The sequence below is a fragment of the Arachis hypogaea genome, chromosome 12 (genome assembly GCF_003086295.3).
Source record: "Arachis hypogaea cultivar Tifrunner chromosome 12, arahy.Tifrunner.gnm2.J5K5, whole genome shotgun sequence".
Taxonomy (NCBI): Eukaryota; Viridiplantae; Streptophyta; class Magnoliopsida; order Fabales; family Fabaceae; genus Arachis; species Arachis hypogaea.
Genome location: NC_092047.1, coordinates 93945324 through 93958359, shown reverse-complemented (window position 1 = coordinate 93958359; position 13036 = coordinate 93945324). Strand labels below are relative to the sequence as shown.

The 13036-nt window shown below is 36.2% G+C and overlaps 1 protein-coding gene and 1 long non-coding RNA gene across 4 annotated transcripts; one reads left to right on the top strand and one right to left on the bottom strand.

The window, feature by feature from the left end:
- Window positions 1-417: 417 nt before the first annotated feature.
- Window positions 418-4299, bottom strand: LOC112727736 (uncharacterized). Of its 3 annotated transcripts, none has more exons than XR_003165973.3 (8): window positions 4135-4299; window positions 3548-3648; window positions 3180-3275; window positions 2652-2797; window positions 2448-2563; window positions 2263-2348; window positions 1500-1678; window positions 418-840 (listed from the first exon to the last, which is right to left on the bottom strand). It is a non-coding gene; the product is annotated as an uncharacterized lncRNA (long non-coding RNA). The 3 variants fall into 3 exon arrangements; XR_011868732.1 differs by having other exon boundaries at window positions 3180-3248; window positions 4135-4279; XR_011868731.1 differs by lacking the exon at window positions 4135-4299 and having other exon boundaries at window positions 3548-4131.
- Window positions 4300-6707: 2408 nt separating this feature from the next.
- On the top strand, window positions 6708-7505 carry LOC112730275 (uncharacterized). The gene has a single exon (XM_025780367.1). The coding sequence runs from the start codon at window positions 6708-6710 to the stop codon at window positions 7503-7505; it is 798 nt and encodes a 265-aa protein (XP_025636152.1).
- Window positions 7506-13036: the final 5531 nt, after the last annotated feature.

Below are 13036 nucleotides of genomic sequence, written 5' to 3'. Positions count from 1 at the left end.
AATTAATTAAATTTAATATCTATTCACTACAAGAAAACATTTCTATTGTTAAAAGCGTGGAAGCTGAAAAAAGCTTAACGATAGCTTTTCGCCACGCTTTTTGAGCTACCAGCACGCTTTTGAAAGGGTCACATCTGCAAGCGTGCCGGTAGCTCTATCGCCACGCTTTTGGTGACCTATCATCACGCTTTATTTTTTACCACGCTTTTACAGATTGTCATGCTTAAAAACGTCGTTGTATGTGAGAGATATGGCCACGCTTTTAAAGCATGACTGTTGATGATTACTGTACAATATGGCCACTCTTTTAAAGCATGGTTATAAATTTATTCAGTAACCTATTATTCTTTTTTAATCTTCGTAATAAAATTTTACAAAATTCATAAATAATTTTGAAATTTAGGCAATGACTAGTAATTTTAAATCAACTAATCCAACTTTCATAAAGTTGTCACAAAAAAAAGTGTTTAATCACATGACATGCTCTAACAAAATACCAAAAATCAAAATCATAACAATTACCTATAAATTCTTAATACATGAATTACAATTGCAACAACTATTACATTATCTACTTCCTTTATATATATTTCATTACAAAATATGAAACTCCATGATTTCTGATCATCCATTGTGAGCGAAAAGCTTCAAATCTTCCAAAAGAATATTATTTGCATTGTTACTAGACACAACTTCATTATTTGCAGTGGCTGAAGCAGATCGAGGAACTTTCTTAGATTTTAAGCCTGAAGCATGCTCTTTATTTTCCTCTTGAACTTGATCCGCTTCTGTAGTATCCTCATTATCAATGTCAACAACTACAGGGCATGGACTTTTTCCCTATATTGATGAGTTAACAAAGATAGAATAAAACTTCAATATAAAATAAAAGATCAATGAATTTCTAAATTTTTACATTTTAATGATGATCAAAGAAATAAAAACCAAAAAGGACAAATAATGTTGAACACAGTTGCAAGTAATGAGGGTAAAGTTCTGCAAATCTGGTCCAAAAAAAGAACCACATGAGTACGACCTTCAGTTACAACAATACTAATTTAAGTAAGATCATCCTCCTAAATAATTCAGCAAAATAGTTTAACAGAAAATTATATATGAACATTTTAGCACTAAGTTTCAAGGCAGATTAGGCCCCTGGTTCCAGCACAACTTCACAATATGGCAATAATGTGTTTATAAGAACACCATAATTTTTCATGATTTTATGTCCAGTTACCGGTACGCATAAAGAAATATGGAAGAATTCTGTTTACAAATCAACATTATCATCAACAAGAATTAAAAAGCCTTTCTTGACTAAGAGGAGTTGACTACATAGATTGAAGAATGTCTCCAATTACAAAGCATGTCCATAAGCAAGCATTTAAAAATAAGGAATTCTTAATAATTTTATTTAAACTCCTGCTAACATGACCAAAGCATGATAATTTTCATGACTTTATACTGGCACACATCAAGTAAACTAATATACGTCATACTTATATGATTTTCTTGTAATTCTTCCTGAATGGCGGACTAGGACCATTTCCTTTGTATCTTTTGAATTCATTTCACTATCTGATAAATCATTGTCAATTGGTGTCTTTTGAGAATCTGGTTCTGCACATAAAATTTGCACCTGTGCACCCCCTTTAAAGTCATATTTAGCTTGCTGTCCCTGAAATAGAAAGAAATTCCAAACAGTTAGATAAATATTAGATATAAACCAAAAATTAGGAAGGGCAGACTTAAAATTTAAACAGGGAAAATGAAAAGGCCAATACATACTTAATAAGAAGCAAAAACCAGGAATCTGCTATGAACCAGCCCTATATATGCCATTTCCAAGAATTGCAAACAATATCCAAATATTTAGAGTATAAAGGTTGATGAGTTTCCAATAGCAATAGAAAGTGACCTTTTTCTTTCTCAGCAAACATTCCAAAGACTGGAAAGGCAGCTCCAACTAATTAAGAGATGTCATGACATTAAAGGTTTGCCACACCACAAAATATGAATTTCCTTTGGTATACATGGCTAACCAGATACAAGAAACTGACATAACTACTTGCAAAGAATAGAAATTTCCATACAACATGAGAAAAAATAAATTAGATATAGTCTTCATAATTTTACGAGTTCATCATCTATCATGGATAAAACTATTTGAGCTTTAACTCTTCTAATCAGCATTAATAAATAAAAAATAATTAAAAAAGGACAATAACAGATGTATAAAAAGAATTCATAGATGTGGCTTACCCTATTTTTGTGCTTTCTCTTGTACTAATTATATCAATGAGTGAAGCTAGTGTGCATTTCATTTTCCTTGCTTGAATGGAAAATTTCTGCAGAAAATATTCAGATAATATAAATGACACCACATTGACAGATCCATTTAAATGTTAGATATAAACCAAAAATTAGGAAAGAACATGCAGACTTACAATTATAGACAAGGAAATTGAAGAGACAAACACAGACATAAAGAGAAAATCGGCTCAAGAATCTGCTAAGAACTGCACTCTATTGAACAGCGAGCTATATGCCATTGCCAAAAGAACTGCAAGCAATAACCCAAACATTCTCATTTATGAAACATAATTTTAAATATGAAAGTTGAAAAGTTTCTAATAGCATCAGAAAGTGACCTTTTTCTTTCTCTACAGATATTGCAGAGGCTGGACGGCAGCTACAACCAATCAAGAGGAAGTGATGATATCAAGGGTGTGCCACTCCATCCACAAGCAGATAAAGTAGTTCAATCCAATTTCTGATAATTCTTATGAAAATAAATCTGCAATGCAAAACAAAATAACAACTAATCATGAAGAAGTACGACAACTATTCTTACAAATCCACAAATAATTGAAATAAACATACATGGACAATGCAAAAAGCCTAAAAGCGAAGATGTTCACTGAAAAAAAGCAATTACTCTGTATTAAAAGAAAAAGAAAACTCCCACTAGCACATTTAAAGATTGGTTTTGACTTTATATATTTTTGTTTCCAGTTCTGTATGCCATATATATAAATTTATGGAGTAAAACAACTTTACACTATTAGTTGTGATTAGTAGAATTTTTGAAGGCACCAAATAAGGGTACAAAATTATTAATGCCTAGAAACAAGTAGTGATACATAATCAGCATTGAAGGCTTCACGTTTGAATCTTACCAAGGCAACCAATCCCTATACAGCTCTTTGTGAATGATGTCAGTGTGACCATCTACGTGCTCAACCACACTGCCTTTGTAGAAACAGAAATCCCATCTACGAGTCAATAAATAATAGGCATAGAAACAAACTCAATAATACCATAATGCAAATGGCAACAGTAATGGTGGCTTATAAAATTGCACTTTTCAAAAGGCTCTGACCTATCCGATTATAATTCTTATTTGAAGACAATGAATCTTTATTTAATGGTGAGGCCTAGATTTTCAAACAAAGCATCCAATAAGAAGATATGACCTTCCTAAAGGAAAATGGGAACAACATAAAAAGTCTACTATAAGAATGCCATGTTCACTTAATGGACTTACGCTGATCTTGAAGGACCAAGTGACATAAGAGTCTGGAAAATGGCTTCGGAACTTCCATCAACCACACCAACAGCCATGATTGCAATGTGATCATCCCACTTCTGATGATGTGACCATATGCAAAAAATTCAAATTCAACCATAAATATTGTTTGAATGATATAAAAGGAATCTCACAGGGATAGAACATCAGCAGAGAGGGTTCTCATTAGAATATCACAAGCTTATTATGTCAATGAATCAACAGCAAAGCAAGCTCAAATTCATCGTACAGAACCAATCATGAATTAATCACTGATTACTATAGGATTAACATTTCACCCGTAGTTTTTATTCCAGGTCTAGAGACATAGTAATACATCAAATGGATGCTTTTTGAAAACTGGAAACATTTCAATTAAACATCATAAACTAGCATAATGGAATTTTCTTTTGTTTGTTTTTATGCCTAAAATGCAAAATGCAAAATCAATAAACCCTAATAAAGAAGGATACAAAATTATAAGCAAATTGCAATAATAAAAAAGTAAACACTGAACCCTCATGAAAAAACAAAATAATAAAATTCCTAAATTCAGAAAGCCCAACCTTCCACCTAAAACTGCACAGAACTAGATCAAAAATCCTTCTCTATTCGGTGCTATTGGAGTACTGTCTTAGTTTGCCATCGCCATCGCCAGCTTGTCATCCTTTTCCGTTCTTCAAAATTAAAATATTTTAAAGTGTATTATTATTTTCAAAATTATTATTATTATTTAAAGTGGATACTATTTGGTCTACTTAAATATTTTTACACCAATAAATAAAGAAAAATCTATCTTTTTAGAATAGATTATATTATATAATAAAGTATATAAGAAAATTTTCTGTTATACAAAAATACTAGAAAGCACAAGTCAATATTTATGAAAGATACCAACTTTACAAGATTTTATTGTTGTAGTATATTTTCTTTTTTTAATAATTATATTGAATTATATACAAATTATAAAAAAAATTTATAAATAAACTTTTAAACTTAATATTAATTTATATATTATCTAATTAATTTTTGAAGAATACAATATTTTTTAAATTTATACTATATAGTATAACTTGTATAATTAATTTAACTCTTTGTGTTTTAATCTAGTTTTATATATATATAATTAAACCCTAAAGTGGTCCCTGAGATTCACAAAAACACCAATTTAGTCCCTGACTTCCCAATTGCACTAATTAAGTCCTCCAAATTGAAAAAAATGCATCAACGTGGTCCCCCTCATATTTTTCGGTCATATTCCTTGTTGGCGGGAGTGACGTGGCGAATGAGTGCCACGCTGGAGGATGGGAAACGTCGTCGTATTGGGTTTTGGCGCTAAACCCATTAATAGACGACACAGTTTCAAGTAAGCATTTACAAAACGTTCAAACCCCCTCCCCCAATATTCAAAGATCACTTCGTCTTCTTCATCTTCTGTGAACTGAAAGCACCAAACCCTGGCATTCGAGAGCCCTGGCGTGGCTTTTTGGAGTGAAACAAGTTGGAGTTCAGAGGAACCTGGTCATCGTTGGCTGAAGATCGGTGAAGGAAGGAGCAAAGATTCTATGTGAAATCCCCTGTGACAGAGGTAGACATGCAGTATATTAGATAGTCTTGTTCTGTTTTACATAGTGGTAAGGTATCCATCATTATGGATTTTACTTGGAAAATTGGTGTAGATTGATAGGAAACCATGGATGCTATGTTAGTGGCTAGGGTTTTTGCATTGGGTGGTGCGGATATGGGTTATCGGAATGCTCTGTTTTCAAACCGAAAATATGGGCATTTCTATAATGGCATAGTGCCTGAAGTAAAAATGTTGTTGTTTGCTCATTCCATATTTTAGTAAAAATGTTGTATATTTTTTTTTTTCGATACAGATGGAGAAGTTGCTGGATATAATGTTCCATCATGGTGGAACGTTTAAGAAAAATGTTGATGGAAAGTTGGTTTACTCACCTGACAATAGAGCTTGCTTAGGAGATTTAGATGAGGATACACTTGATGTCTTCTTCGTCAAGAACTATTTCAAGGAGTTGGGATATGACAAGGTAGTTGAGTGCTGGTGGCTGGTTCCGGAGAGGAGTTTGGAGGTTGGATTGAGAGCTCTGACCACTGATGATAAATTAAGGGAGATGTGCTTCCATGCACAGAGGAATGATGGAGTAGTCGATGTTTATTTCGAACATGGAGTTTCGACACCTGAACTGATGGAGGGGAAAAAAGCTGTTCTGTGTCTGGATTATATTCCAGAAGAGGAGTCTGGTGGTGAATTAAACAAGAAAAACACCCCTGAGGATACCTTAAATGAAATGCCACATGACAAATGTGATCCTGACCCAGTTCCTCCTACTCCAATCCCCATTCTAAACAGTCCAACTGCAATCCCAGTTCCTGCTAATACCCCCACCACAAGACCTATCCATGATGACACCAAGTCCATGGCTGATCATGAGAATCCCAAACTCCATCATATACCCAACCCAAAACCCACTACAAAGCCCAATACAACCCCAACTGTCAAGCAGAATGAAAACCCAAGCAGAACCAGAAGCCCAAGAAAACTCAACTAAAGCCCAAGCCCAATTTTACTTCAAAAACCAAGCCCAAATTTAACCCACCTAAAATTATCACAAGATCTTAGGGAAGGGGACATTGGAGTGCTAACAAAGGGAAGCAAACTTTTCATGTGGATTTAACTGTAACCAGATCAAGCAGTGATGAAGGGAGTTCAGAGGATGACTCTTATGTCCCTGTGCAGGAGGCCAGCTCTAGTAGTGATGATGAGTTGGTTACATAACCAATTAGGAAAGAGGTCAAGAAGGTTCAGAAGGCCTCAGCCATGGCCAAAGAAAAGGAAAAGATGTATAAAGACACTATTATGCAAGATGATTATGCAATTGTGGCAGACTTATCTGATGTAGAGGTGGACCTTGGTTTTTTAGGAAGTCCAGGAGACGGATTGATGTATGATGCTCTTGACTCGGGTGCAGAATCTGATGGTGCCAACTCGTGGCACTCGAAGGATCTGAAGACTCCTCCTAATTCTGAAGATGAATTGGAATCTGATGGAGAATCGGATGAATTTCCAATCTTCCAGGAGGGCTAGAGATTTGGTGAGTTGCAACTGCAAGTGGGAATGAAGTTTAATACTAAACAAGACTTCAGGGATGCTGTGCGAGAGTTTACCATTCAGGAGGGTAGGAGGATTAAGTTTGTAAAGAATAACAATGTGAGGTGTAGGGCAATGTGCCAGGTGGAACAGTGCTCATGGGTTGTTTATGCCTCAAGGGATCATGAGGACTCTTGCTGGCAAATCAAGACTTTTTATGACGATCATACATATCTGAGAGAGAATTCTAATAGGGCAGCAAACAGAGCTTGGCTGGCAAGTAAGTTGGTCAAAAAGGTTAGAAAGTACCCAAACTTTAAGCAATGTGAGGCTGCAACATACTTTAGGTCAAAGTGTGATCTCATATTGCATAGGAATTCATTAGCCCGAGCCTTGGCTGATGCAAGAAATGTTGTCTACGGGGATGAAAAGGCACAGTATGCCTTGTTAAGGGATTATACTGAAACGCTGCTAAAGACCGATCCGGGATCCACTGTAAAGATTGGGGTTACTCCACTGCCTGACGGCCAAGTTATGTTTGATAAAATGTACATCTACCTGAGTGGTTGCAAGAACGGGTTTAAAGCTGGGTGTCGACCTTTAATCGGCCTCGATGGTGCATTTCTAAAGACGCAAATTGGTGGACAGATATTATCATCTGTCGCACAAGATGTAAATCACAACATTTATGTGGTTGCTTGGGCTATAGTCAACATTGAAAACAAGGAGAACTGGAAATGGTTTTTGGAGTTACTCCACGATGATTTAGGAGACTATAAGGCTAACGGGTGGTGTTTCATTTCTGATATGCAGAAGGTTAGATAGTTTATATTGTAAGCAAAATGTATATCTGTTTATTGTATAAACTATTTAGTTCTATGTCTTATTTGGTATGGATAATTGCAACTTGCTGATTTCACTTGTTATGTACGTTATGTAGGTTGTTTGGTTATTTAGGTAGTCTGAATATTTAGGTACTTTGGTTATTTAAGTAGTTTGATTATTTAGGGTGATTGGTTATTGATGTTTGGTTATTTTAGTTGTTTGGTGTCTGCTATATTTTTCCATCAATTGCAGGGGTTGATTTCGGCTATGGAGGAGGTCATGCCACAGGTCCACCATCGTTTCTGTGTATGGTACCTGTGGCGAAATTTCTCTAAAGGAATAGCTCTTAGCTAGACTGTATGGTTTATTTTGATTTTCTGGTAATAAATACTTTAGCAGAGTTTAAACTCGAAGGTAGCTGCTTCAGTTTGTTTATCTTTATGTGGTCAACTGATACTGTGTTACATTGACAATGTCTTGTTTATGATCTACAACTACTATTATCAATTTACCTCTTCTGTTCATTCAGTTTGGATTCTATTTTTGTAAAATCTATCTACAAATAACACACCAATAAGCTAAACAGTTCCCATACATTCATTAACAGATGCTTTCAAACACAGTTCTTACATTTTTACCATCACAACTAAAACAACAACTAACAGAGAAAAAAACAGCAATCCTAACATTTGTATCATATATTTCTGGGTCCTTAACTCAGCCTCCAAATTGCCAATCCTCAAAGCAAGACTGACGCTCACTTCTTCATTGTTGTATACCGCAGTGTCTTCCAAATTTCCTTGATCATCTTCTACAATGTCTGCCCATCGAAATAACCCACACCATCTTCTTCCACTACTCTGTGAACATCAAATTTAACAGTTACCATCAAAATAGTCAACAACAAATCTTCAGAAAACACTCACGTTGTAATTCGGGCATCCAAAGAAGGGCTTATTTGGGTGGGTTTCTGGTGCACAAAATTGTGATCATCAATGGCGCCATCAACATGGTACGCTCAATTGTAATCTCAACTTTTTATCACAACTTTGCACAACTAACCAGAAAGTGCACTGGGTCGTCCAAGTAATAAACCTTACGCGAGTAAAGGTCGATCCCACGGAGATTGTTGGTATGAAGCAAGCTATGGTTATCTTGTAAATCTCAGTCAGGCAGATATAGAATGGTTATGGAGTTTTCGAATATTAATAATAAAATAGGGATAGAAGTACTTATATAAATCCTTGGTGAGAATTTCAGATAAATGCATGGAGATGCTTTCGTCCCTCTAAACCTCTGCTTTTCCTGCTGTCTTCATCCAATCAGTCTTACTCCTTTCTATGGCTGGCTTTATGTAAGGACATCACCGTTGTCAATGGCTACTTTTGATCCTCTCTGGAAAATGGTCCGATGCGCTGTCACTGCATGGCTAATCGTCTGGAGGCGTCACCCTTGCCAATGACTGCATCCTATCCTCTTGTGAAAATGGTCCAAATGCTCTGTCACAGCACGGCTAATCATCTGAGGTTCTCGATCATACTGGAATAGGATTCACCCTCCTTTTGCGTCTGTCACTACGCCCAATACTCGCGAGTTTGAAGCTCGTCACAGTCATTCAATCCCAGAGTCCTACTCGGAATACCACAGACAAGGTTTAGACTTTCCGAACTCTCATGAATGCCGCCATCAATCTAGCTTACACCACGAAGATTCTGATTAAGAGATCCAAGAGATACTCATTCAATCTGAGGTAGAACGGAAGTGGTTGTCAGGCACGCGTTCATAGGGAATGATGATGATTGTCACGTTCATCACATTCAGGTTGAAGTGCGAATGAATATCTTAGAAGCAGAACAAGTTGAATTGAATAGAAAACAGTAGTACTTTGCATTAATCTTTGAGGAACAGCAGAGCTCCACACCTTAATCTATGGAGTGCAGAAACTCTACCGTTGAAAATACATAAGTGAAAGGTCCAGGCATGGTCGAATGGCCAGCCCCCAAACCTGATCAATAGGATCAAAATATAATCCAAAGATGATCCAAAGATGATCAAAAGATGTCTAATACAATAGTAAAAAGTCCTATTTATACTAAACTAGTTACTAGGGTTTACAGAAGTAAGTAATTGATGCATAAATCCACTTCCGGGGTCCACTTGGTGTGTGCTTGGGCTGAGCTTGAATGTTACACATGCAGAGGCTCTTTCTGGAGTTGAACGCCAGGTTGTAACGTATTTCTGGCGTTCAACTCTCGTTTGTGACTTGTTTCTGGTGTTTAACTCCAGACAACAACATAGAACTGGCGTTCAACGCCCTTTTACATCGTCTAAACTCGGCCAAAGTATGGACTATTATACATTGCTGAAAAGCTCTGGATATCTACTTTCCAACGCAATTGGAAGCGTGCCATTTTGAGTTCTGTAGCTCCAGAAAATCTACTTTGAGTGCAGGAAGGTCAGAATCCAACAGCATCAGCAGTCCTTCTTCAACCTCTGAATCTGATTTTTGCTCAAGTCCCTCAATTTCAGCCAGAAAATACCTGAAATCACAGAAAAACATACAAACTCATAGTAAAGTCCAGAAATGTGAATTTAACATAAAAACTAATGAAAACATCCCTAAAGGTAACTAGATTCTACTAAAAACATACTAAAAACAATGCCAAAAAGCGTATAAATTATCCGCTCATCAGTTTCCATTCCAGACCATCGGAGCACAGGACGTTTCCCACACCCACACTGGTCTGGTACTCGCGTGCCTCTGCTCTGACTTGGCCTCCTCGTGGTTGATCACATAGTGATGAGTTTGGAAAACTCCAATTTAATTTTGATGATGAACAAATATTATTGAAATATTTAATTACAAAATTATTAATTTGATTTTCATTAAACATGTGTTAATTAATAATTTTGTGATGCAGTTTTGATTAGGCCGAAAATGAGATTCTGGTGCAAGCCCAATTCAGCCTTGGTATTAAATTATTGTGATCATAGTGGCTGAAACCATTGGGCCGAAAAAAAAAAAGAATTCTGGTGCAAGCCCAAATCAAAAATTGCATTCAGCCTTGATTAATGTTTCTTTAGTTATGAGGCAGAATTGATTGTTATGTTACTTGGGCCAGAATGAGTTTCAATGCTCCAAGCCCAAAATTGTTTCTCATGATTGATCCGAAAACAATTCATCAGGAAAGCAAATGTTATCATTTGCCATATGTCTTCTAACGGATCTCAAAGCTTGCCACATGATGGATTTCAGATTCACTCAATTATCATTAATAGCATGGGAACTATGAGAGAGATTATGAGTGACATGATTGATTTACTTTGTGCAGCACGCCACTCAAGCTAGGGAAGTAAAAGCTACTTTTTCTACCTAATGGTTTAACTTCATTTAATTACTTCTCTTTCATTTGTTTCTTCTCTCTCATTCATTCTTTCTTCTCTTTTCAGACAATACCCAGCAAACCATGAAAGAAAAAATGAGCTACCGAAGTGAAGGAAGAACACTCTACAAGACCATCATGATGATGGCAAGAAAACATAACAAAATAAAAGTATGTTGTGGCTGAGATTTTCACCATAAATGGTAAGATTTGGTGAGGTAATCTCGAGCTCTCCATACCAAAAATGGAGAAGGTGATTCGGCTGATGCGGACGGAAATTGGCGAGTTAAGAATGATTATAAATTATGCGTTTCCAGTATAGTTCTCAACCAACCAGAAATTCGCTTATCAATTTAAAAAGGGGTGTCACAAAAATTAAAATTAAAATACTGGGAGTATGAATCCCAGGTCGTCTCCCAACGAGTTGCAGGAAAGTGTGCTATTTTATTAATCAAAAGGTTTTCAAAAAGGTTTGAGTTGAATGACAGAAAATTAAATTAGAGAATGTATATAAATATAAATAAAAGCCTTGACTGGGAGTTGATTAGATGGAAGCCCTATTCTTGTTGTAGTACTCTCAAGATTAATTGACAATTGAGATTTATTGTGTTTAGTTGTCCCTTACTAAGTAAGGAAAAGTCAAACAAGTTGGAATGCTGTTCTATTCACAGGTTCCAATCCACTCTTGGGAGGATTGGTGTTAGTGACTAGAGAGCAATCCAACAATAAACCCAATTACAATCTTTCTCTTGAGCATTCCAACTCAAGGATTCCTTTCATCGACTCCCCATCAAGTTAGGGGACTACTCGCTCATTGTAAATGTAAAATTCATAACGTAAAAAAGGGAATTAAAGAAAGACATGATAAATAATGCTCAAAAGATTAATTTAAAATAAAAGTGATTCTTGTATTAATAAATGCTCAAATAATCCAATAGCAAAATTAAGTAAATTAAGGAACATGGAAGAGTAAAAGACAAGTGAAGAGAACGAACTAGAATGTCGAAGTCTTGATGAGGCAATAACTCTTCTCAATATCCCAATGCAAAGATAACGAAAAATAACTAATCCTAAAAACTATGAATGTGTAGAGAGAAAAACCTAGAGGAGGAGTAGAACTAGATCTAAAAACTAAAACTATGCGGAATGAATGTTCTCTCTGGTTTCTGCATGTTCTCTGGCTCTAGTCTGCTTTTCTGGGCCGAAAATTGGGTCAAAATGGAGCCCGAAATCGCCCCCAGCGATTCTGCAGATTATGCAGATCGCGCATGTCACGTGATCGCGTCGCTCATGCGGACGCATCATTCAGCGTTCTGCTTTGCCACGCGGTCGCGTCATCCATGTGGCCGCGTCACTCGTGCTATTCCATGCCGCGCGGTCGTGTCATCCCTGCGGCCGCGTCACTGCGATTTGCTCTTCTCCGCGCGGTCGCGTCGTCCATGCGGCCGCGTCGCTTCTTGCTAGTCATCTCCTCAATTTCTTGTATTTCTTCCATTTTTACAAGCTTCCTTCCCAATCTCCAACTCATTCATGCCCTATAAAGCCTGAAACACTTAACACACAGATCACGGCATCGAATGAAATAAAGGAGAAATAAATACATAATTAAAAGTCTCTAGGAAGCAAGTTTTCAATCATGCAATAACTTTAGGAAGGAAATATAAATGCATGCTTATTTAATGAATAAGTGGGCAAAGATCATGATAAAATCACACAATTAAACACAATATAAACCATAAAATAGTGGTTTATCAACCTCCCCACACTTAAACATTAGCATGTCCTCATGCTTAGTTGAAGGAGATAAAATAAATGAGTAAGAACATGTAAAACCTATGCAATGCAATGCAACCTATATATATGAATGCAGCTGTATGATTTTTGTCCACTTGATCAAAAGTAAGTAAGCTCTTCAAAATAATTACAAATCAAATTCCACTAACTCAATTCTTATACAGTAAGAACAGATAAAATTGCAAGAAGATAGCTCATGAAAGTAGGGAACATAGAAATTCAAGCATGGAACCCTCACTGGTGAAGTATGTACACTCTAGTCTCTCTAGTATATAGGGTAATCACTCTATCCTTCTCTAATCATGCTCTCTAATTTTTGTTCTTCTCCTAACCAATAAACAATATTTAATATAC